This window comes from Anabrus simplex, chromosome 1 (genome assembly GCF_040414725.1).
Source record: "Anabrus simplex isolate iqAnaSimp1 chromosome 1, ASM4041472v1, whole genome shotgun sequence".
In the NCBI taxonomy this organism is placed as follows: domain Eukaryota; kingdom Metazoa; phylum Arthropoda; class Insecta; order Orthoptera; family Tettigoniidae; genus Anabrus; species Anabrus simplex.
This window is the reverse complement of record NC_090265.1, coordinates 921,828,470-921,855,989: the sequence shown is the minus strand read 5'-3', so window position 1 is coordinate 921,855,989 and position 27,520 is coordinate 921,828,470. Positions and strand designations below refer to the sequence as shown.

At 40.3% G+C, this 27,520-nt stretch overlaps 1 protein-coding gene across 1 annotated transcript in view; it reads left to right on the top strand.

Moving 5' to 3' along the window:
• The first annotated feature begins 15,009 nt into the window (after window positions 1-15,009).
• LOC136857517 (uncharacterized) overlaps window positions 15,010-27,520 on the top strand; it is a 69,187-nt gene continuing 56,676 nt past the window's right edge. The window contains exons 1-2 of the mRNA XM_067136231.2: window positions 15,010-15,153; window positions 19,639-19,853. Of these exons, the coding sequence (XP_066992332.1) occupies window positions 15,010-15,153; window positions 19,639-19,853 (359 nt within the window). The remainder of the gene's footprint in view (window positions 15,154-19,638; window positions 19,854-27,520) is intronic.

The window sequence follows — 27,520 nt, the reverse complement described above, 5'->3', positions numbered from 1 at the left end:
TGGGTACTGTGCTGGGTTAGATGAGGATGAGGAGATGATGGTCTGTGGTCAGTTAGCTACGTCGTACAAGTTTCAAGCTTTGTAGACCACAAGTAGGAAAAAGTATTCCCCATTGGAACGACAACAACATGCAATGGCACATATTGTACCAGTAAAATAGCCCGACTTACGAACTAATTTTAAAGTTAGCATGAAGTAGGTCTCAGGGCAATTCTGGGTGATTTCTAGCTAGGGCTTGGTACAGGAGGCAGGGTCCTATCTACAAGATAAATGTTAAATAGGTTGAATAATAGTTTCATTCAGAAAATGCATTTTAAAGTGCACATCACCTTACTGTTGATAGTCGCTATCTTCAACATCGCCTTGTGATGACCCGTGCTCCCAGGTCACCAGGTTGAATGGGGCTGGAACATGTTCTGGAAGTTGCCAATATTACGTTGAGATAAGGCCAGAACACTCAGGTTGGTTGGGTATGGGTTTGAGTCTCGAACTTTCGACATTCTGGACGATCTCCAACATTCTCCGACGATCTCCGACGATGTTGTGGGGTAATCACTCGTCACATAACTTACACGAGTGTCCAAATTTACACAGTCCCCTGACACTTTGGTTTAACAGCACTTTTTCATTTAATGCGGTTGTGATATGCAGTCGAATTCACTCTTAATCTTGTAGATAGAATTTATAAGTTCACTAAAGATGAAGATGCAGGTAGCATCGAAATTGGAAGAAAATAAAGCACAGTTCATGAACAGAAATAATGAAACTGAAAATTGTTCATGCACTTGGCACAGTTCATGGTGATTTTCCACTAAATAAAGGAGCACTTAACATTGAAAGAAATGTATGACTGTTCTAGAGTTTATCAAAGACACTGCTGTCAGTCTTGAAATAATACTAAACACTTTGACGAAGAAACAAGGTTGAAATGAAGAGCACAGTTGGTTGTTAGGCGTACTTGACATTAAGTAAAATAGGTGACTGTTTGAGAGTTTATCAAAGACACTGCTGTCAGTCACACACAAATAATTTTCACACAATTCAGAAGAAATAATACATAGTTTGAATGGAAAAAACACAGTTTGAATTCGGAGTGAGACACTCATGTCGTAGCACATGATTATATTTTTATCAGAGTAATCACTTGCATTAACATTCATGAGAAAGTTCGAACACTTCCATAAACACCCTTGTTTATTAACGAAATTATGCTGACTGAGATTTAACAAAAATGTCACAGTTAATAGTATAACGTAGTAGTGTCACACTGAAATTAATGATATGTGTTCAGAGATTAAGCTCTGCTGACTGAAATTTAAAGAGAAATATCACAGTTCCTAGAATATTGCAGTAGTGTCACATTTAAATTAATATTGGTTCGGAGATTAAGTTTCACACAGGCAACGTGGTAATGAACTCAGTTCCACAAGAATGAAAGTAAGTTATATCGAGAAGTTTCTACATGCGCACAGAATATGTTATACTTTACTGTTGTCACCTAAGTCCAATACACGACTTGTCATAAACAGAGTTCCAACACACGCAAAAATTATAAGTTCAACTTAACTGATGGACTCAGTGTCCATTATAAAGACTTTGTTATACATTAGAGTTCACACGCGTACAATTCATAAGTTCGACTTGATACTCAGAGTTTAAGTCCCACATGAAAACTTTGAATATTCGAGATAGCCTCGGTCAGCACTCCGACGAACAACAACACTGTAGTGCGGAGAGTAAGGCTGGCCTCCCAGCTACGACTGTCTGATCTGGGTAAATTGAGCTCTCTTTATATTCAGATCGGGGCTTCTACGTCATCATATAACATGATCTCTTTGAGGCTGATTATCTCGCGAATCCCTTGATGGATTTACTTGAGATGCACAATTTCAGACGTTTATGTTATCCTCTTCAAAATGACACATCTCTCAAGTCGCTGCAATTATTATTATAGAAGTTTTGAAATTTTTTCAATCAAATGTTCGCGAAGGCGTGACGTTCATATCCAGAATATACCAGGACATGCAGGCTACACATGGTGTCAGGCAGGTAGTCTATACTGTCCCTGCAGCTACATCACACACACAGCAGTCGCTGGCTCGCCTGCTCGCCCCTCCGAATGTAAACTGTTTTTTTTTTGCTAGTTGTTTTACGTCGCACCAACACAGATAGGTCTTACGGCGACGATGGGACAGGAAAGGGCTAGGAGTGGGTAGGAAGCGGCCGTGGCCTTAATGAAGGTATAGCCGCAGCATTTGCCTGGTGTGAAAATTGGAAATCACGGAAAACCATTTTCAGGGCTGCCGAGAGTGGGGTTCGAACCTACTATCTCCTGAATACTGGATACTGGCCACACTTAAGCGACTGCAGCTATCGAGCTCGGTCCGAATGTAAACAAACCAACTTCGCTCGGAACGTGTTGCGTGACGAAGAAGTACAATTAATAGTAAAAAAAAAAAACGGCATGTACAGGTCGTAACCGGTACTCCCCTCCTTCAAAGCAATTCACAACACAAATTTTATTCACTGCCTCGAAATGTATTCCAGCAATGAGTATGTGGATATGTTACTTATAGAAAAGCTAGACAGAATACATACCAGGCACAACGCCTGTACCAAGAATGCTATCTGGAAGACGACAACCGATGGGCCCATTTCAGAGTGTGGAAAGACGCCTGAGGGATACTGCATCCCTGAGAAGGACACGGCCTGTTAAAGATCGTCCCGTGACATCTGCTGACAATGAAGAGGTCGTATTTGACGCTATCCGGCGTAACCCTCATACTAGCACACGGGCCATTGCACAGGAGACGAACATCAGTCGAGCGTCTATTATGCGGATATTGCATACCCACCAGTTTCACCCGTACCATCTGCACTTACATCAAGAACTCCATGGTCATGATTTCGATGCCTGGGTGGCGTTCTGTCACTGGATCCTACATCATGTGGACACTTGCTTTTCTTGCTTTTCTAGCGACTCTCTTATTTACGGATGAAGCACGATTCCACAACAATGGAACCGTTAATCACTAAAATATTCATTACTGAAGTGTGAATAATCCCCACTGGGTGTAGCAGACAGCTTTTTAGGTACAGTGGGGCATGAATGTATGGTGTGGAATCATGGGTGATCACCTCATCGGTCCCCATTTCTTTGAGGGCCATCTGACCAGCCAATGCTATCTGCGGTTTCTCCAAGATGAACTACCACCATTTTTGGAACATGTGCCACTCCTTGACCACTGCAGGATGTGGTTTTAACATGATGAAGCTCCACCACACGCGGCGGTGGTCATCCAGAACCATCTCCACGCAATGTATCCTGATAAATGGATAGGAAGGGGAGGACCTGTCCTCTGGCCCACCTGATCACCCAATCTTATGCACCTGGATTTTTTCTGTGGGACCTTGTAAAACCACTGCTGTATGCACAGGAGCCAGCCAGTCTTTGTCACCTTAGACAGCTCATCACCGAGGCATGCCGATCCATTTCGCCAGAGATGTTGCAACGGGCCTTGCGGTCCTTAGAACATAGCACGCAGCTCTGTATCGACCACAGAGATTGTCACTTTGAGCAGGTTCTGCGCTAAACGATGTGGATAACTGAAATCCTGTCACATGTTTCCTAGCCCTTATCAACCCAGGTCCATACCAACGGCCCTTTTCAGGGCCAAATAAACAAATCAGTCAGTGAAAAATACCAGTATTACGTATACAACCTTACCACGTCTCAGTTGGCTTTAAAAAAATTACTTGCATGACTTGAACCTTCTAACCCTTGAGCACTGTCAACTATCACACTTCGTACCACCCACTAACCATGTGAGCTACTGCGACACTTGACCTACGGTGCCCAATTGCCACCTACAGACCATTATCTCTACATCCTCGTCCAACCCAGCACCATACCCAATGCAACGATACATACGGTCTTTTACAGGGTCAAATAAACAAATCAGTCCTTGGAAACTATCAAGTATGGTATGTAACCTTACCACATCCCAGGCAACTGGCTGTTAAAAAAATTCTTATGTGGGATTCGAACCTCCTACCTCGAGCACTGTCCACTATTACATATCTCCCCGCCCGCTTGCCGTGTGAGCTACTGCGACACTTGACGTACGGTGCCCACTTTCCAGCCTATACAGTACCATGCTCCTGGTGTGTGCATCCACCTCCTGTTTTAAAGTACATGTTCTGCGTACCTGTACTCATTTTACGGGTTCATTTGAGTTCATAATGAATTAATAGTGGTATTCATGATTCCTGCTATCTTCTAGCCGATAAACACACATCTTGTTATATTACCCCAGTTTAGGGAGAGGGACCGATGTCTTTCAGAATTGTAGTAAATGAGAAGGGATGCATAAAACTGGATCACAACGGGTTGGTGAACCACCTGGTATACAGCAGAATGTCTGTCTGCCCACCCATCTGTCTATCTGTTCCTTATACAAATCCATACCATTCCACCAACCTGAACCAAATTTTGTATACATACCTTTTAGGACCCTGCAGGTAATCCTATCTACAAGAAATGTTAACAGCCCTCTCCATTTCCTATATTTAGGCCCTTTGGCACATTAACATAGGTTAACAGGTGAAATATAGAATTTGTCGAACAAGGACGAGACAAAGCTCATTGTAAGCCTTGTGATGCAAAGAAGAAAAATTTGGTAAAGACCTACAAGCTCAAAAACCATATTTTAAGGTCCTAAAACCAACTGTTATTGAGATATTGGCACAAAACTACCTCCGTTCTAGGAATCGGATAAAGAAATGACAGGCCGTAACCATGGCAATGTCAGTTTAAAGGATTCCACAGTAGAATACAGGCCTGGTGTTCGAAGTAGACACGTGCATGAATGTAGGCTAGGCCAAAGAGAGATTCTGCTACGCATATGAGATACTGTCTGGAAAAAAGCACTGTGGGATTAAGCCACCCCTAGGGCTGGAGGTGGGGAGGGGATGACATATATAAATAATCAAAAATAATGTCAAATTCATAGTTTTCATGGTTGCTGAGATGAACAGTGACACTTCACATGTCGTTTAAGTTCAAGTTCATCCCCTATCAGCATGGGGAGAGAGGAAGTTGAGAAGGAGTGAAAAAAGTCCGAACTGACCAAGATTATGTATGTGTGTATGTTCCAGCATAGCTGTCAACCAAACTTGGTACACATGACTTACTATCTGGAAAAAATACTGTGGGGATAAGACACCCATAGCACCCCACTGGGCAGAGGTGGAAAGAGGATGAAGTATCAAAATAATAAAAAACAACTGATATTAATGTAGAATCCATAGTTTTCAGGGTTGCTGAGATGAATAATGACATTCCATATGTTGTTTAAGTCAAAGTTCAGCCCCATTGGCACAGGGGTGAGAAGAGGCAAAAAAGAACATGTTAAAAATTACTGAGATTATGGTTGAATGTGTGTATGTTTGAGCATTGCTCTCAACCAAACTTGGTACACATTTGAGTTACTATCTGGAAAAACGACTGTGGGGGCAAGTTACCCCTAGCATCCCTGTGGGAGGGGGTGAAACGTCAAGATATTACCAAAAACAACCAATATTAATGACGAATCCATAGTTTTGGGGGTCGCCAAAATGAACTGTAACAATCTGGATGCCGTTTAAGTCATAGTTCAGCCCCATCCACATAGGGGGTAGGAAGGAGTGAAAAAGAAAATGTCCAAAATAACCGAGATTATGGATGTATGTTCTAGCATAGCTCTCAAGCAAACTTGGTGCACATGTGAATACTGTGGGAGGTAAGACATTCCTAGGGAAGGGGATGACATGCAAAAATAACTAAAACAACTGATATTAGTGTCAAATCTATAGTTTACAGGGTCGCTGAGATGAATTATGATTCTCTGGATGCCGTTCCAAGTTCAGCATGGGGGTTCAGAAGGGGTAAAACAGAAAAATGTCCAAAATGACGAAAAGGAGTGTTGATTCCATATTTTTTGGGGTCCTTAGGCTGATTGGTGACAGTTCCAGTGACAGTTGGGATCATGTACATCATATCTATAGCGACATAATTGACGATAAATCAATGTCACAATAAAGAAATATACAAAAGGTCACTTCAAACAGGTGATACAAATCCTAAAAGTAAACATTAATTAAAAAGTACCCAAGCAGAGCCAGGCACTACAGCTAATTTATTATAACCTTGATCTTGTACCTGGCAACACACATTGTTTCTTGCTTTGCTTTTTAAAGATTATGACAAGAAGTACGTTTGGCATTCAAAGGGTTCTGGATGATCCAGATGTGTTGTAAAAAGTTGTTCCTCCAGAAAGCCAAATTTTTATCACAGAAACTTGTAAAGTGTACAGTTGGCTACTCTGTCAATACATTTGTCAAAATATCAAAACCATGAAGTTGAAACATTCTGTTATACCCAAGATTAGACAGCAGAAAAGAGTGATATTTTCTCAGACCAAAGAAAATTATTTGTTGGAGTATATGAAAACAGTTGCAAAAAGATGATGGTTTGATCATAAAGGGTGTTAGGGAACTGGCTTACAAGTTTACCTGTGCCTGAAATAAGAAATCCTCTCACAAATAGTTGCAGATTCATGGGATAAAAATCATCCAGTGGAGGGTTCATGGTCTTCCAATTGGTCTTCTTCCAGATTCTGTCCATTCCAGAGCTCTTCTTGGTAATCTTTCTTGTCGCATTCTTTTGATGTGGCTGAACCATTTCAGCCTATTTCTCTTCATAGTTTCTTTTAGAGGGTTGATCTGTAGTGTGTTTTGTATGGTTTCATTTCTTATCTTGCTTTACCCAAGATCCCTTGCAGAAAGCATATCTCTGTCACTTGTAATCTACTCAGATATTTTTTTGTCCAAGTCCAACATTCTGATCCATAGGTCAGTATTGGCAAATAATATGATTTATATATCATGATATTTTTCTTTGGTAGGTATTTTCCAATTTCTAATTATGTCTGATACACAGTAATAAAATTTTGAGCAATTTCCTATCCTCTCTGAAACTTCTTCCTTGATGTTTCCTTTCCCAGTTAGCTTACTTCCTAGGTATTTAAAAGCATATACTTCTTTAAGAATTTTTCCATTACACCTAACATCCTTCATTTTTCATTTTCATTACTGATTTTCATTACCTCACTTTTCGTTAAACTTATTTCCATGCCTGCTTCTTCAATTGCTCTCTGCCAGGTATTTAGTTGTTCTTCCAATTCTTGTTCATTTTCTTTCCGTATCATTACATCATGTGCATATGCTGTGACTTTGATATCATTTGTTGTTGACCCTTGGTGAACTTTCCTCATAATGTTGTCTATCCCTATATTAAAGAGCACATTTTATAATTCTGAACTGCATTTCTCTTGACAGATCCATTCTATTCAGCCCTTGCCATATCTCTTCTAACCATGTCATAAGCTTTCTGTATATCTATGAATGGAACTGTGATGTCTTTCCCAAATTCCCATTTTTTTCTACTATTAGTCTAGCTCGGGGCTGATGAACTTAGATGTTAGGGCCCTTTAAACAACAAGCATTATCGTCATCATCATTATCATTATTTGTCTAGCTATAAATATGGCATCAATAGTTGATCTTCCAGGTCTAAATCCTTGTTGTTCTTCTCTCAATTGTGAATCTATCTTGTGTTTTATTTTTTGTAAGATTATCTTTTCATAAATCTTCATGCAATGACACAGTAATGCTAATCCTCTGTACTTTTCACAAAGTGCCTTATTATCTCTTTTTAAAATAGGTACAATAATTGCCCTTGTCCAATCATCAGGAATCTCTCAATCAGTCCATACTATCTTCATTATTCTATACAGCCACTGCATTCTAATAGGTCCTGCAGCTTTAATAATTTCCACTGTGATGTCATTTATTCCAGGACCTTTACCATTTTTCATTTCTAATACAGCTCTTCCTACAGCTGACATTTGTAGATCTTCTCTTCCTATTTCATCTGATCATTTATTCATCCCTTCCACTGTAATGGTGATATTTATTTTATCTTCATCTGTTTCCTTGGGTTACTTTGTTTCATTTTGTCCTTTATATAGATTTTGGAAGTATTCTTTCCATACTTTCAAAACTATTTTCTTCCCACACAGGTTTTCCACCTTTGTTGGGGACTTCTGATATACAGTATTTTCTTTTTGGCTTCCTTCTGTTACCTAATATGCGGTATAATATTTTCTTGTCATTCTTATAATTCTCTTCTATCTCTTTTGCAAATTTTTTCCAGGACATCTTTTTAGCCAATGCTATATCTGCTGCTCTGCTTAGTCATTTCCATTTGTCTCTATTATTTCCGTTCTGATCTTCGCGCATTATTTTTCTTCTTGACTGCATCTGCAAATTTCTCATTCCACCATGGAATTTCTTTGTGTCTGACTTTTGTTGATGTCATTATTATTCGCGCACTTTTTAGTGATAGATTTACACCCTAGTGCTGAAGCGGTCGACTTTGGTTATCTTCGAGATTCGTATTGGCAACCTTTGAAACACAAACTAAGAATCGCTTATCATCGCTGTGCGCCATCTGGCGTACACCTTAAGTACTCGTACTGTTGTTGTTTACACAGCAAAGCCAAACCATAGAATTCATGCTAGGAACAAGTTTCGCAACGGGAAATGTTATATAGTATTAAATATTGTGTGTGTGACACAGTTGTTTGCTTAAAATAATAAAGGTTTATAAAATTCATATCGATCGATCATTTTATCGATTCAATTCAGATTTCATTTCCATTCAGTTGGCAGTATTGACGGAACCCTTCTTACTTCTCCAACGAGTACAAAAATCTATCACTAAAAAGTGCGCAGATAATACATAGGTTTCTTCTTCTGCTTTGACTAAAGCCTGTTTGAACCTTTTCCATTCTTTCTCAACATCCTTCCTCTCATTTTAGGAAGTTGAGTTTTAATCTTTTCCCTATATATCTCTTAGATTTCTCTATCTCCAGTTTCCAGCATTTGATTTTTGCCTTTTTCCCTCTGAATTTCATCAATGTCCCCACCAATAATCTGTGGTCACCATCAAGATTAATGTTTGGTATCACTTTCACATCTGTCAAGCATCTTCTGATTTCTTCCATTATCATTATTATATAATCAATTATGGATTTCTGTTACAAGTTCTAACTGTGTCTGGTAAACTTGTGACTATCTTTTCTTATACCATCCATTACCAATGATCCATTTATTTCTCAGACACATCTCCCCTTCATCATTTCTGTGATCTATTCCGTGGCTTCCTATAACTGTTTCATATCCTCCTCTATCATTCCCAACTCTAGCACTGACGTCTCCTATAATCACAGTCTTGTTAGATGTTACAGCATCCTCCAGTTTAGTGACGAACTCTTCCTTTTCATCTATTTCACAACCTATCTGAGGAGCATAAACCTGGATTATATCAAGGATATTTCCTTCCATTATTAAGTGAACTTTAATTATTCTGTCACAAACATAATCCACATTGAGTACTTTGTTGGCCAGTTCTTTAGCCACTATTATTGCAACACCATTTCTTCTTTTGTCTCTTCCTGACCACCACATTTTATATCCCCTCTCCAGCACCTTACTACCACTCCTTTTTTTTTTTTTCACTTAGTCCCATTATCGGTATGGTGTGGTGGAGAAACCTACGTTCGTGGCATGTTTTACACACTCTTGTTTAACTCCAGACCACCTGGACTTTACCAACGAGAACTTGGGTGAGCAAAGTGGCATTTTAAGTTGTTTATTTCGGGACTTAGTTTCCACAGTCCTTCAAGCTATTGGAGCATTGCTTGCTTGCTGAAATGTTTTCATTCCCCACCCTGAAGGGGTGGGGCAGGGCCACCTAGAGGGTTACGCCCTCTCTATGGCCAAGAGATGCGGGCGGGTTGGAGAGGTTTATGGATGAGGGAGGTGCATAGGAAGATGTGAAAAATAGAGGAGATGGTAGGGTACTTTTTTTTTTTGCAGATAATGATCTTTATTGAAAATATAGAGAAGATAGATGTAATACACAGATGGAGTGAATAGGGGTTTACACAAAGGGGTGAAGTAGGAGTTGTTGGGCGAGTAAGTGGTAAAAGGAAGAGAAATTAACTAGGGAAGTTAGGAGAAGACTGAGGTCAGGGGAAAATGGGAGTGGGATAAGGCAGGGAGGCTGGCGTAGGACTGGAGAAGAGCGGAGACGTGGACGAGGTGAATGAGGAGGAGGGTCAGGCTAGGGGCGATTGTGGTGTGTGGGAGGATGGGAAATGGTGAGTGGGGGTGAAAGTGAGGGTTCGACCCTATGATGACGTCCAAAGAGGCGTAGTCCACTGGCGAGAAGGCGCTCGATGTCGTCTGGAGTCTGGAGTTGCAGGCGCACCAGGAAAGTCGGACCATCAGCATTGTAAATACATGATGCGCGGCGTACAGGTAGGCCTGTCTGATGTAGTTCTTGGGTAATAGCTGCAGGTGCAAGGCGAGGATCCACACCACAAATTACATAGCTGAAGGTGGAAGGGCTGTCTGATGGCGGTGGTGGCAAAGGTGTCGAAGAACGTACCACATGCGCAGGTGGATCAGGAGAAGGTCCCTTGGTGAATTGTTGAAGAGATATACGCTGAGTGGTCAGGAGATCAGGGGTGGGAAGGGAGGGGAGGGAAGGGAAGGGGAGAGATGATGTCAATAGTGGTGAAGAGTGATATGTAGTCGTGATAGTGATAGGAAGGAGGCATGAGCAGAAGTAGTGATGGTGGTGGTAGGTGTGGTAGTGGGGACAGACAAGATTGTGGTGATGGGAAGAGGGACTAGGCAGGTAGACAAAGGTGGTGGAGGTGAAAGATACGGAGGAGGGGTTCGACCAGCAGCCGGAGCAGGGTCTTCAACATCCTGGAGCTGAGCGCTGATATATAAGGGGGTAGGTGTCGCTCGATGATGGCTGCGAGAAAGAAACACTCCATTGTCCAAGATAGAGTTGCAGGCACGTGCAGAGTTGAATTTCAGTACTATCTCTGGGGCCAGATTGGCACCGGAGTAAAGGCGATGTACACGAGAGACCCCAAGTGGGCGAATATCCTCGACCAAGAGGGCAAGACAACATTGCTGGGGAAGGCCGTCAACCAACTTAGGGACAGCTAATATGCTATTTGGCTCGGCGAAGTGTGAAGTAGAGATGTGTCGTCACCCTGGCCGATCAAAAATGTGGGAAGAGAGCAGCCGAATGATTCGTCCTCAGAAACAGAGATGGCGTGTCTTCCCCCAAATCTGGTTTGGAGCATTATTATTATTATTCAAATGCTTTCATTCCCCACCTTGAAGGGGTGGGGTGGGCCACGTAGAGGGTAACGCCCTCTCTATGGCCAAGAGATGTGGGTGGGTTGGGGAGGTGTGGTGGAGGAAGGAGGAGGGTAATTCGAAGTAAGGAATGACGAGTTGTGTGTGTGGATATTATTATTTAAGGGGATGTGTGCAAGAATTGAAAATTCAGAGGAGAGTACAAGAGAGAGGGTGAGTATTGAAAAAGTGAAGTACAAAGTTGTGATAGAAGGACAAGAAGTTTAGAAGGGATGTGAGCAGTAGGCGAAGAATGTCTGATGAGGGCAGAGGTGGAGAAAAGTAATTGGGTGGAGGTGGATGAAACCGCATATTGGGAGTAAGTGGAGGAGGAGGAGGGGCATGCTAGGGACGCCGACATGATGATGGAGGTCGGGTCAAAGGTTGGGGAGGTGAGCGGGAGAGTTCTACTCGATGGTGGCGACCGTGGAGATGGATTCCATGAGCGATGAAGCGTTGATTGTCTGCAGACATCGGAAGTTGGAGACGCACAAGATATGTGGGTCCATCGGCGTTTTGGATCCTGAACGCTCTCTGGACGGGGATCCCTGCCAGACAAATTTCGTGGGCGATGACCTCAGTTGGAAGATTCAGATCCATGCCGCAAACAACACAGCTGTAGATGGTATGCTAGTCTGCCAGCGGTGATGGTGGAGGTGGTGGGCACGCTGTATCTTGATCAGTGGCAGTTTCATCAGCAGGCTGATGGTTTGTTGCATGTTGTTGAGTAAGGGAGGGTGGGATGGGGAAAGGAAACGTCATAAGTGGGGAGGAATGGGACAGAATGGTAGTAGTTCGAATAATAGTAGAAGAAGCATGGACAGAAGTGGTGGTGGTAGTTGTGATGGTAGAAGTGGTGGGTGACAGGGGGTTCATGGGAAGAGAGCGATGTCAGAGGAGGCGGGAGTCCTTGGGGTAGTATGGGTGAGGCAAGGGGCTCAAAAGCGTCATCAGAATATGATGGGCAATGTTCCACACGATACATAGAGAGGTCGAGGTACACACCGTCTTGGAGCAGTTGTACGGCTTCTTCTGTTGGAACTTGAATGAGAATCCGACGAGTAAGAAAACAATTTTCCTGTACCCGAGATACATTGGTGATCAGGTAGCAGTTTATGCGGAAGTAGTGGAGAAGTTCTTCATCCGAGTAGGTGAGCTCGACATCGTGAAGGATGCAGCTGGGCATGATGGTGATGGGAAGGCCGACTTCCTACTTGGCGTCAGCCGTATGCTTTTTTGTCACGGCTGGGTTCAGAAGTAAAGATGCGGCGTCACCCGGCCAAAAAAAAAGAAGTGGTGTTCAGTACGGAGAAATCCACCTTAGCGATGTGTGGTGCGATCAGCGATCGTTGCAAGGAGTGTCCGCTGAATGTGGTGATGCCTCACCTGTCGTGGAGCATTACTTTGGCCGTGTTTATCAATCTCTCCGTCTATGAACTGTTTGCGAGTGCACAGTGTTCATTTTCTAAATTTTGTCTTTTATACCTGAACTTTGCCAGTACCAATATACAAGGAACTTGAAGGTCATTTACCTCTGGCTATTAACTTTATCATCTGTGAACTAGTCTTCATGTTTTCTATAAACATTTCTAATAAAGTGTTGCACTGGACAATTCCTCCAGTCATGCACCTGGTTCTCCATCTTGTTTTCCTCCTTCAGTTAAGGTTCTGTGTCTTGTAGATTATTTCAGATCTGTATGTCATTGGATCTATCTTCTTTGTAAGGCGATCTTGTAATTTAAACTTTGATTACTGTGTTTCTGGGTTATATCACCTTTTTTCAATGTTGTAAATGTGACTCGAATTCCTCATTGAAAATGCTTGTTGTTGTTGTTACTCCATTTGATAAAGTTGTTGATCTTTTCTTATTGCTGTTAATCTTTTCTGAAATGGTTGTTAATTCGTGTCCTCCCCCCTTCTTTTGCATAATGTTGTTACTTCATTGAATATTGAATTTTCATGGCTGCATTGTAATCAAAATCGACTTTCAACCGATTAGGTCGTGTTACGAACATTTAGTATGTGTTGAAGAGATGTTGATCCCGATAGAAAATCAGGTTGTGGGTTCAGATCCCACTGGTGTTCGGTCGGCCATTTTTGTTCTGTACTTAACCTCTCTTCAACACGTACTAAATTTATGTAACACGACCTATTAGGTTAAAAGTTGATTTTGATTGTTACTTCAAGTTTTAAAATATACGTCCTAACATAAATATACTCGAAACTCTTCTTTACTTATTTATTACCCTGTTCCTACTACGGAGACCTCTGAAATCCCCAGTCACTTCCCTAATTTATGGTGTATATTATTATCAATATTTTGTTACATAATCTAACTGTGACCATGATAAATGGTAGCAGAGCATGGTCGATGTTTCCCCTATTGCACTAGTTTAGAGCTTCAATAAAGTGGATATCTTTCAGGACATACATTTTGACTATGAAGAGCATCTAATACAACATATCAATTGATTTCAGAAATACTTTCAAGAAGATAATACCAACAAATTTGCTTAAATTCAAGATCTATTTTGAGCCAAAGCTTTGTTTAAATTTACCTCTATGGAAACAGAATGTCACCCTGAGCTGTATTGTGCCAATATACTGAAAAAAATTTGACAGCATCAAAGATGAATACCTACAGTGAAATAGTACAGCTCATAATTTCTTATTTCCATATGTCAACAAGCATAAAATACCAAAATAAAGGTAGTGTGCCCACTTTGATTCCAAGATTGAGAAAACTTGCCCGGGCACAGTTATTTCAATAGGCCTACACAATTTACTTCTTGACTGATATGATTGTTCAAAATATGATTTATTGAGTGCGTAATTTATTTTTTTAAATGTAATTGTAACTTTTATTTTCATTATTTTCACTTAACTTCACCGAGTCAACCATATCAACATAGTGGAAACAGTCTGGTATGTCCTGGTTTGGAAAACATTAGAACAATCCTGGTATACTAAACATGATGTGAGTCTAGAACGTTAGGGAACAATTACTGAAGTACGTAAAGAAATCAACTCTGCAACAAAATTTGGAGTTCATTTATCCAAAAGTGAACCATTATTGTTGTTAGTTGTATGTTTGTGTAGCTCAAAAATAGAAATAACCTATCATCTGACTTTCACTCACACACACTGAATGAGTTATATGAAGAGAGTTGAGTTGTGGTGATTATTGTACAACTCGGAAACCATCCTCACTTCACACAAATCATGGGGAGTGGAAAAGATACAACCATTCAAAGAATGACAGTATCAGCAAAAGAAAGGGAAGAGCCCTAATTCAGAGCACCTGGGGGTGTTGTGACAGCAGTGTGGATGTATTCAATGCCCCCATCCACAGGAGGAGAGTTAAAATGGGAGTTAATACACATAAACCACTGCACTTTCACTACCTCACAGTTAACCATAAACTCATAAGTTGTAATAGGTACCCAGACATAGAGAAGAAAATTGGAATGCCTAGCCTAAAAGCAGTATTGAATTGTGTTTTTCAATCTTCACATATTTACCCATAATTTTCCCTCCTCTCTTCCTAAAAATGTGATCTTGACTAATATTTCAATTATTTCTTAGCTCAAGAACAAACTGCTTCAATACTTCAATTTAACAAAGAAGACTGATGACTATTTGCTCCAGTTATTGAAATAAGACTGATTGACACTTTAGACAAACATGGCTCTGAAGTTGGATGATTTACTGACCAAGAAAAAGGAGGCTCCTCAAGTGCTCGACTTATCTCGCAGTGTTGTACAGTCTAAAGAAGAATTTCGTAAACTACTTGATCGATGTCCTGAATACAAGATTCGGCCAGAGAAGGTATGTCAACATGTCTCCTAGTATCCTTTTTTGTTGAACATGTTCAAGAAGCTTGATTATACAGGATGTACACTGCCTGACAAAAAGAAGGAGTGGTTAAAAGTGAATGAAACTACATATGCTGAAAGATCATGTGCCTTTATTGAACTGATTACAATATGGGATGAAAGAGACAAGGCCATTGGCATTTACAGGTGGAATGTTGGCGCCAGATCAGTAGGGTGCTGCACCCCCCCTGGCCGCATTGCATGCCCTTATGTGGTTCAGAATGGTGTCAAACAGCCTTTGGATCCTCTCCTGAGGCAAGTTCGTCCACAGTTGTTGCAACTGTCCCTCCAGATCCCGCAGGTTGGTACTGGGACGGAGTCCTCTTCCAATATCATCCCACACGTGTTCAATGGTGGAGAGGTCCAGGGATCTTGCTGGCCACGGAAAGACCTCAACATGCTCTAGGAAGTCCATAAACACATATGCAGTGTGTGGACGTGCATTATCTTGTTGGAACACTGTCCCAGGGTGCTGTGCCATAAGGGGTAGGACGTGCGGATGCAGAATGTCTGTGACGGTGGTGGTGGTGGTGATTATTGTTTTAAGAGGAAGTACAACTAGGCAACCATCCTCTATATAACACTAATCAGAGGGAAAAATGGAAGGGATCCGACACTTCGAAAAATGAAGATATCGGTCAAAGAAAGACAAGGGCCACGAAGGGCGTGAAAATGAAAGACTCCCTAGCCCTCGCAAACCTAATAGCGTCGGGGTCGGAAAAGAACAAGAGTTGACCAAGAGAGGTCAGATAGGATAGATGAAGTGAGGAGCCTGGCACAAGTAAATGGAAGCAATGCCAGGGCTCAGCTAAGGGCCCCGTGGTCGCCAACCCACGCTCCAAAGTACAGAGCCCCTGGGGCCCCTTTTAGTCGCTGTCTGTGACGTATCGCTGTGCCATCAAAGTCTGCCAAGGCACTATTAGAGGTGACCTGAATGCATATCCTGTGGCTTCCCACACCATGATCCTAGGGAATATGCCTGTGTGCCTTTCCACAATATGGGCAGGATCTGCCCTCTGCCCTCTGCCCTCATTGCTGCCAAACCCACACATGATGGCCACCAGAGGTTATGGAGAAGGATTCATCACTGAACATGATGCGACGCCAGTTGTTTTCTGTCCATACATCCCGGGCAAGGCACCACTCCAAATGCAGGCATTGGTGTTCTGGTGTCAATGGCAACTGACACATAAAGCGGTAGGACCCCAATCCGGTGGATGCGAGTCATTGTGACACTGTGCGGAAACTCGCTGGATGTTGTAGAGTCTCCAGTACATGTTCGCGGATGGCGGGTGCCAAAGTTATGGGATCCCACAATGCTTGGCACACCATACGATGGTCCTCCCTCGAGGTGGTGTTTCTTAGCTGACGCGAACTTGCACTTATAAGAATAAATTGACAAGAGGGTCCACCTTTTCAATACAATGTACCAAGTAACTGATATTATATAAGTCTTGGGATTAGTTTCAGCCATTTAGTGGCCATCTTCATTCAAATAAAAATTAAACAAATTATGTGATAACTAAAATATATGTATACCAGATAAAGACAATGTTGTAGGAATAATTATCATTAAATTATATATAATAACAAAAATTAAGGTTCTGATCTTCTTATCACAATATGATGTATTTAAGTTGACTTAGGATCTCAGACGAAGAAGTAAATCTGGAAATGATAGCCAGAATTAGGAATGAATATATATACTGAAAATAAATTAAAAAGGAGAAAAATTATTTATGAGACTCACCTCTAATGTCTGATGTAGAACAACCACTGACTTGCTGGAGAAAGCAGGCAGGCCATGTAAACAAAAGAGTGGATGGGGAACAAGCACTGACTTGCTGTAAGAAGCAGGCAATGTGAACAAAGGAGTAGATATGGAGAGGAGGAGAGGGGGTAAACAGGGAGGGGGTGGAGGGAGAAAGGGGAAGGGGAGGGGAGGGAGGGAGGGGAGAAGGAGAGAAGGGGTGTCTAAGGTGGGGTTGAAGGACGAGGAAAGAAATACTGCTGCTGAGAGGGGAATTTAAAGGGATTATAAAAGAAAATTCTTTTGATCTGAGGCATGATTACTAAAGATAGGAATTAAAAGGTCAAATAAAATATTTGATTTCTCTGAAATTTCATTTAGATTGAAGTTAGGATTGAAAACCTGTTCCAGGTGGATAAAACAATTTTCCGTAATATTGAGCAGGGGGCCTTTTTGTATAACTTTGAAATTTTCATGTCTTGGTTGATATTAGTGAACTTATGGTTATTATCACCCATGTGCTGTCCCATGTTCAAAAATCTGTCATATTTCAGGGTGTTAACATGCTCTAAGTGTCTTGTATGGAAGCTCCTACCTGTTTGACTGACATAAGATGCGTTACAATTATTACAATTGAGTCTATAAACACCTGAACTGGTAAATTTATTGCTTTGTTGGATAGAATTAGCATTTTGTAAAATATCTGTGTTTCTATTAAAAGTTTTGAAGGCTATTTTGATGTCATGCTTTTTAAATATGTTTGTGATTTGGTAGACTTGTTTATTATTAAATGTAAAAGTAGATAAAAATTTGTTGTAAGTTTTTCTTTTGTTAAGGTGGTTGAAGGTTGGTGTTTATGTTTATTAATGATTTTTCTATAAAGGAGCTGTTGTAGCCATTAAATTTAGCTATACTGCAAATGATGTTTAATTTGTTTTTAAGCTCTCTTTTAGACAGCGGGATGCTAAAAGTGGGGTGTACCATACTAGAGTATGCTGCACATTTATGGGCATGTTGGTGTATGGAATCTTGATGGTTTGTATTAGCGGTTTGCGTTGGTTTTCTAAAAATCTTATAGCTCAATGAACCAGGTTGTCTGATGATCGCTGGATCTAAATGAGATTTTTATAATTTTCTGATGGTGGTGGTGGTGGTGGTGGTGATTTTTGTTTTAAGAGGAAGTACAATGAGTGAATCATCCTCTTTGAACAAATTAGTGGAAAAGAAATTTAAAATAAAAACAAAATTATTTATTCAACAAAGGAATTTGGTAATGCAGTACAAAATAAAACAAAATATTATTGCATTAGGCTGAAAAATTACTAACAAAACAAAAGGGAACATGCATTCCCTGAGCAACAGTACACTTGTAATTTATATACCCTTGATTAATCCACCCACAAGGCGATAGCTTCCTTGAATATCGCATCCCTGTTATTGTTGTCATAGCAACAGACCATTTTCGAGGAGCGTTCATCAACCTTTTCTTGCCGATGGTGCTAAACATCAGACTCCAACTCTCGTGGGCCTTAGTATAGATATTATTCCTAATGGAAACGGTAAAAATGTTTTGGTAATCACATTAACTCTTCTTATGTGTTGGAATGAACCCTCAACGAGCATTGACACCCACCCTCGTGACTGGGCTGGGAAACAGAAACAAGCTTGTCATCTGGTGCTGAGAAGAAATGGGTGCGAAAAAACACGGTTTGATGATGAAGGAGCCCATCTGTTTGAGGATGGCAGTATGTGGAGATGTAGAGATTGTACTTGTCCTTTTGTATTTTCATAGTTGTCTTCTACTCTTTCTATTGTTCCCTTTTCCCTCACTGATCTGTCATTATGTTTATCTTACTTTGTTTTCCTATATCTGTATATGGCTTGATTTTACACTTGTTCATTCCTTTACAATTACTTATACTGATCTGTACATATCCATGTCTCCTTCAGTCAGTCAGTCACTACTGATCTGCATTTAGGGCAGTCGCCCAGGTGGCAGATTCCCTATCTGTTGTTTTCCTAGCCTTTTCTTAAATGTTCGCAAAGAAATTGGAAAATTATTGAACATTTCCCTTGGTAAGTTATTCCAATCCCTAACTCCCCTTCCTATAAACGAATATTTGCCCCAATATGTCCTCTTGAATTCCAACTTTATCTTCATATTGTGATCTTTTCTACTTCTAAAGACTTTTGTTTGTCTTGTGTTCCTGGTATTTTGCCTGTTGCACTGCATTCATCTTTATCTGATGTCTCTTTCTGTGTATTTCTGGCTTTCTTCTTGTCCTAAACTTACCCGTCAGAACTGTGGATCTGTTGTGATGGCCCCTTAATAAGTGTTGATGCCTGCCCTCCTGATGAGACTGGTGAGCAGGATGATCTCACCGGGGACTGAGAAGAAATGGATGTGGAGGAGCTGGGCGTGATGAGGAGAAAGCCTATTTGTTTGAGGATGGTAATCTGTGAGGATGTGGATATTGTCTTTGTTTTTTTTTTTTTTTTTTTTTTTTTCATGTTTGTCATTGTTTTCTCTTTCTATTGCTGCCACTTCCCACACTGACATGTTATTGTGTTTATTGCATTATGTGTTCCATTTCATGCTCCTCTCTCTCTTCGTATGTCTTGATATTAACTATTCAGTTGCTGAAAATTATTTTTTTAGGTTTTGATGTAGAATATTTACTTCTTTAGGTGAGGCCAGAAGATATCAAACTAAAGGAAAAAGAATTCACATTTCGACCTCAGAAGCGGGAATTAAAACACCAGGGAGATTACTCATATGGAAACCCTATTCCACCGGATATGCGAAGTGTGGCACTGGAAGATCTCAGCTCTGTACCTATAGACTGGAAGATGCTCACCTCTATACGACCCCGTCTTAAAATGGAAGAAGAGATGTTTTCAAAGTAAGAGTTTCATCATTTCTTGTGGACAATAGCTGATAATGAACAGTCTATCCTAAGTATGCCAAAACATGTTTTTCTATTCATATATAAAAATGCACATTTAACCTTCTGTCGGTCATGCCGTGTCTGTGAGATATGTGAGTCTTTCATCACATCCTATCTCTTAAATGATAAGCTCCATTGGCCCATGCTTTTCAGTAGCTACTTATTACTGCTCTAGGAATTCCCTGTTGGGATTCCCTGTCTTTCTGTCCACACATTCCCTATTAGACTTATCAATGTAGCTGTGGGATACAGAGCAACCTATCACAATGCGAAGTGACATACTTGAGTACGTGTGTTAGCAGCTGTAAACATAGAGTGCTTCGACCCAGGAAAACACAAATGACGCTGAATTAATTGTTCAATTCTTTGTGAAAGGGACAACTACTGTAATAATGAGTGTATCAGTGACAAGGGATCTGAAAGTGATGATGATATTGTTGAGGGAAGAGAAAGTAACTCTGAAAGTAAGATGGATGTGAATGATTCTTGTTCTGTAGACATGCCTGGTAGGCTACATATTTTATAGATTTAGATTTAGATTTAGATTTATTATTTTTCTTTAGATCTACAGTAATAATACCCATTTGATCCGTTATAAAGAAAAATAACAATGTCCAGCCTAAGCCAAATTACATACTACTAACTTGGTGGACCCTACACAGGCGGAATACCGGGCAACCATGCAAGGTTCCACCCCTAGCTAAATCTGTTAAGCTGCCTCTAACATGGACGGATGACCGGCTCACATGCTAGGGCACCCCCTATCTCTAAATTAAGCCTATAACTAATTACAACATTAAATCTATACTAATCTATCTTAAGCTGCCTCTAACATGGACGGATGACCAGCTCACATGCTAGGGCACCCCCTACGTCTAAATTAAGCCTATAACTAATTACAACATTAAATCTGTACTAGTTCTAAATCTATACTAATCTATCCTAAGCTGCCTCTAACATGGACGGATGACCAGCTCACATGCTAGGGCACCCCCTACATCTGAATTAAGCCTATAACTAATTACAACATTAAATCTATACTAATTCTATCCTAGTACCTCTTATCATTAACTAATAAATCAAAACCAATACTGTCTCAATACACATAAATACACCTTCACTTGCATAAATACCCTCTAAACTTCGCTATCATCCTAATATCCATAAATACACCTTCACTTGAAAAAATACCCTCTAAACTTCGCTCTTTTAATATCCATCCATAAAGACACCTTTACTAGAATAAATACCCACTAAACTTCGCTATCTTTCTTATCATCCATTCGCCACCATGCCCCTGCTGAACATACACACAAACCTTTGCACATTCCATTCCTCCTACATTTCCTCTACTTGTCTCTCTCAGGGTTGCTGATTCCATGCTTCAGCGGTATTACGAATGTCACAGACCCCATACACGCTAACCTTAGCACATTCCATTCCTACTACATTTCCTCTACTTGACTCCCTCGTGGTTGCTGATTCCATACTTCCGTTACACTCACATTCTGCTAATACGTACTTTAACCATTACAATGCCCTTCGAACTCAGCAATCCATCCATCTTATATCTCAAGACACCATTATATGAATAAGTGCCATACAATTACAGTACACTTAAAAACACCTTATCACCTCGCTACCTCTCTTATCATTCATCCATCATATATCTATTATCATCACCTTTCATATTTAACACTTCAATTCCAGTATAGACATCATTACTTGAGTAAGTACCATCTAAACTTCGCTACCTCTCTTATCATCCATCCATCTAAACTCTGATCCAACTTCTAAACATCAATACATATCTACCTCTTATCATTCTTCACTTGAATAAATACCCTCTAAGCTTCACTACCTCTCTTATCCTCCATCCATCGCACTCCACAATCATTCTCTTCAATTCCATACCACATATCCTTACATATATACCTCTTATCATTAACTAATAAATCACTCACCAATACGATCTCCGTCATGCCATCACTTGAATAAATACCATACACTTGGTCTATCCATCTTCTACCTAAAGACACCATCACTTCAATTACAATTATACTACACATACAGGCACCATTACTTGAGTAAATACACACATACAAACACCACCATAACTACGCTTCTGTCCTCCATCATAGGCAAACTATGTTACTTACTACTGTTACTTGACTTTTTACTTCTCGTAATTATTCCTTCCATTTTTCCTTTTTTGTCCCATAGGTCCTTCAAACTCAAGCTTCTCCCTTTGATCACGGCACTTCTTACTTCTGCTTCCTCCCTCAAACCATTATTCTCGCTCCGATTCTGTCCGCTTGTCTTCCCCTGTGGTTCTTTTTCTTCCCTCGCGCAGACTTCCGACACTAATTCGTCCATTAAATTCCTGACTACTTCCATCCTTCTTGCATTTACTTTTTCTTCAGCTCTTTTCATGATCTCTTCCCAGGAACCCCATCTACTCAGTGTTCCTTCATTTACAGTATGTACATCAGCCCTGGTAGTTTCTTCTTGCCTCGAACTGTCAGCCCTGCTAGTTTCTTCTTGCCTCAAACTCTCATCCATTAATTTCAGTTTCGATATTGTCCACTTACGGGTCCAATTCCTGTCGCTCACCACGAGTATCTGACCACTAATATACGCTTTCAATCCCTGAATTTTTGCTTTCACAAGATGTTTCTTAAGAATTTTAAAATTTCTACTCTCTTCTCTTCCGAAATCTCTCTTAATTCTAATGTTCTCACACTGTAGATTACCAGCGTTCCTTATCACTATGTCTGCCATTAATGAAGATAGCAGCGACACTTTTATGGGCCTGTGCCCTCCCACCTTGCCAACTCTCTCCACATTGTCTATATCTACCTCACTGAAATTTATTTTCATTTTTTTTTGTATAACATCTACCACTTTGTAAATAATGTCCACTTTAGATTCTGCCTTGTCTTCCTCCACCCCATAAATAAATATGGATTTCTTCTTGCGCTCCTGTCTGCAGAATTCGATTTCTTTCTTCAGGTTTACCATCTCTTCATCCATATTTTTTATTTTCTCTCTTAGTGACACCAGTTCTTTCTCGCTGCCTTCTATCATCGCCTTCGTATTCTTCATATAATCCTGGATCCACTGTCTCGTCTTTTCTTGCTCCTGGCCTTGTTCTTGAAGCATTTTCTTTAATTGTTCAAACGGACATACCTCCTGTATTACTTCTCTTACTACTTTCCTCATAACCTCTACGTCTACCCAATTCATCGTATCTATCTCCTTGCCGACCGCTTGACCTTACCGCTTCCTCACTCTTAATCCACTCCACTCAGCAGGCGCACGCCACACGATACGTCCGTCCTCCTCACTGGCTTAAGCTAGACTCACATATTTTATAGGAAAATATGATGTGACAAAGTGAAGAAAGGTGCAGTGTTCTTTCCAAGTACATCGAAGGTCACATAACATACTGACTAAGCTACCTGAAGTCATTGGTGAAGCAAGAAATGCAAAGATGCCATTGGATTCATGGAGCTGTTTCATGACCAAAGATATGCAGGATAATGTAGTTCAGTATACAAATCAGTACATAGGAGATGTTCAAGATAATTTCAGCAGAGAAAGGGATGCAAAGTTGACAGAAAAGGTAGAAATAAAAGCTTTCATTGGCTTACTCTATCCGGCAAGTGCACTGAGAGGCAGCAAACAGAGACTAGAGGAATTGTGGGGTACAGATGGTGATGACAAGTTCAGACTTGTGATGACATTATGAAATTTCAAATACCTAATCAGAAGCATTAGGTTCGATGACAGGATGAGCAAGGAAGAAAGAAGGAAAATTAATCACCCTCCATCAGTTCGAGACTTATTCACAAAATTTGTGAATAATTATAAAAAATTTTACTCTCTTGGATAGAATGTTACACTTGATGAGAAACTAGAAGCCTTCAGAGGAAGATGCGGGTTTAAGCAATACATTTCTTCTAAACCAAACAAGTATGGCAAATGTCCTCTACTGCTTTAATTTAGAGATCTATGCCAGAAAACAACACATAGGTGTTTATAACATTAGCAATAAATCAACAGATATAGTCAGAAGGCTGGTAGAACCTACATGAGGAACAGGGCGTAATATTACAGTGAGAGGTATGCAGACATTACCTTGGTTTTTGAACTTTAAAAGGTAAGGCTGTGTATATAGGCACATTGAAAGAAAATATGAAGCAACTTCCTGATGAATTTGTATCTACTAAAAACAGGCCAGAGGGATCAAGCTTGTTTGGCTTCAGGGAAGAGGCGACTATTATTTCTTACATACCCAAGGAATACAGAATGTTATTCTGATATCATCTTTGCATTACGATGATTTGAAGACAGACCCCCAGGAAAAACCAGAAATTGTTACAGTTTACAAGAAAAAATCAGAAGTCGATGCTGTGAATAAAATGTCTGCCACTTCAATGTAGCAAGCACTTCACGGCAATTTTATGCAATGCTCAATATCTGTGGAATAAATTCTCAGCTAATCTACATGGGCAACAAGTATGAAATAAAAACTTGCAGACTCTTCCTGAAAAGATTATCTACTGAACTGGTGAGCAAACATCTTCAAAGGAGGAGAGGAACTATGCAAGGGTTGTGTAAACCAGCAGAAGAAAATTCTATTGAAGGAAACAAAAAAGCAGAACTGGGAAACTGTAAGTGATGTTCTACATGCCAGAATGAGTCAAAATGGACAAGGTTGACAAAAGTACACATGCATAAAATGTCAGAAGTATTTGTATCTGGAACATGCTGAAATAATCTGTACATCTTGCACAAAGTGATTGATGGCTAGTGAACATAACAAGAAGAAATATAAGGAAATTAATATCACTAATTGCATTCTCTTCTAACATGAGTATTACCGGGCGAGTTGGCCGTGCGCGTAGAGGCGCGCGGCTGTGAGCTTGCATCCGGGAGATAGTAGGTTCGAATCCTACTATCGGCAGCCCTGAAAATGGTTTTCCGTGGTTTCCCATTTTCACACCAGGCAAATGCTGGGGCTGTACCTTAATTAAGGCCATGGCCGCTTCCTTCCAACTCCTAGGCCTTTCCTATCCCATCGTCGCCATAAGACCTATCTGTGTCGGTGCGACGTAAAGCAACTAGCAAAAAAAAAATAACATGAGTATTACTGAGTCTGTTGTATTGTAGGTTGAGTATTGTGTGGTATCAATTTTCACGTAAACCAATTGTTTACCTAAATCAGTCAATATAATCCTTGTAAAATGTATATATATTGAAAAGATGGACAATTCAACTATGGTGATCATTGCAGTTTTCTAAATTGTGCGTGTATTATGCTGTGCTGTTTATTATTTGTGTATGTCCATGAACATTTATTATATACTAGCTGATGTACCTGTGCTTCACTATGGAATTTTACACTGAATACAGAATTCTAGATTAAGTAGTAAACACGCTGTAGGTAAAATTGTATTAAATTGCATAGCTCTTAACGTTACCCCAGAAACATAATGGGAAAGTCACCATATGTCTTTTCTCAAGTGAAGACTGGGTTAGGGAATTTTCATTGTAATGGCAGGCCCTCTTCTATCAGCCACAATCACTCTCCACCTGCCCTTTTACATCCTAAAGACTGTCTTTGTGATCTTCCCAAATGAAATCAACATAGGTCATTACAATGATGTCTGTAGAAATGTCGCGATTAAAAGCAATGTTATCATATAAAATACTCGATCAAATGAAAAACCGCACATTTTCTCACTTTTAATGAACAGTACTACATTGCTGATCTAACAGTCCAAAGTTCCAGTGTAATGTTTTACTTCATAAGAACACTGAAATGTCATAGGTTCTGATTTATTCTTACAAAATACTCATCCTCTGCTACAACATCATCAAAACATCACCATGACTACTATACTATTACTTTCATGGAGTCCATATTAAGCAGATAGCAAAGAGTATGTTAACGTCCATGGAGGATCAAACTCCTTAGCTATGTAGCAAACAGGTACTGTCAATTAGATAACTCTCCACACACCCCACCTTGAGCCGTATCACGGTTGCTCAACTCCAATGGATGTACCAGTTGAATGGGTCTTCGAAACACTCTTCCCTCTTTGTCAGTCAGCTCACAGGACCTGATCTTCCCATCTTGTCCTATGATGAGTTTGGAGATTCTAGCTAGCTTCCAAATTTGCCTTGGTAGTTTATCGTCACTTAGCAGCGCTAGATCTCCTTGTTGAAGAAGTGGACGATTCTGGTTCCGTTGCTGAACTTCATGGAAACGATTTAGATCCAATAGATACTCGTTCCTCCACTGCTTCCAAAATGTGTCCACAGCTGATTCATTTCTTCTTTTGTTTTGTTACTATCCTCAACATTGGTCTTTCTGTCTGGTAGCCTTGTTGTGTTATCACCAATAAGAAAATGTGCTGGTGTCAGCGCACAATGCTGAGGATCGTTTTCCACATACTTCAAGGGTCTACTGTTGATTGTTGCTTCAGTTCCGACGAGAACTGTGTAAATTTCTTCATCATCGAACTGCCTGCTTCCTAAGGCTTTCTTCAAACCGCTTTTCACTGTTTGTACCATTCTCTCCCAGAATCCTCCCCATCAAGCAGCGCGTTCGACTATATATTGCCATCTCTCTCGAATATTGTTGCTCTATCTGTGATTGTATAATAGACTTGTATATTTGTATAGTTGGAATGTAGATATCTTGTTGGTTTTTGTTAAATATCTGTAAGTAAAGTTGATACTTCTGACACGAATAAAGAAGAAGAAAGATTGCCATCTGATTCATTTCTTCTTTTGTTTTGTTACTATCCTCAACATTGGTCTTTCTGTCTGGTAGCCTTGTTGTGTTATCACCAATAAGAAAATGTGCTGGTGTCAGCGCACAATGCACAATCTCTTCTGTTTTCAGATTTTCCCATAATGAGCTAAGTTCTCCTTCAGCTTTCTTAAATGTTCGTGCATTATCGGACCAAATTGTTCGACATAAACCTCTTCGTCCAATAAATCGCTGTAAGGTGTGAATGAATTACTCCGTACTCATATGTCACAAGCTCCAAATGTACAGCGCGTGTGACAGCGCATGTGAACAATGCAATGTATCTTTTCTGTAATATGCCTCCATTCTCGGAATAGAACGGACCTGCAAAATCCACACCAGTGGTCTCAAATGGTCTGCTAGGAGTTACGCATTCTGCCGGAAGAGGGGGTTCAACTTCTGAAGCTGCCTTTGCTTTTAGTTTTTTGCATGGTAAGCACTGTCCAATGATTTTCTTGATGATCTGTCATCCTCGAAGTATCCAAAAGTCTGTCCTTAAAATACTCAACAAAATTCAAGTTCCTACATGAAATTGGGTTTTATGTTCTTCTTCTACTAACAGTTTTGTGAAATGGTGGTCACCATTTAAAATAATGGGATGTTGCTCGTTTTCATCTAAACTGGCAAATTGTAAACGTCCACCAACTCTTAGGATGTCACGTTTGATGAATGGAAAAAACTTTCTAATTTTGGACTGCTTGGGTAGTTCTGACATTTTTTGTAGTGCTTTTATTTCTTCTGAGAATGATTCTCTCTGTGAATGTTTAATCCAAAACAGCTTTGTAGTTTGGATTTCGTC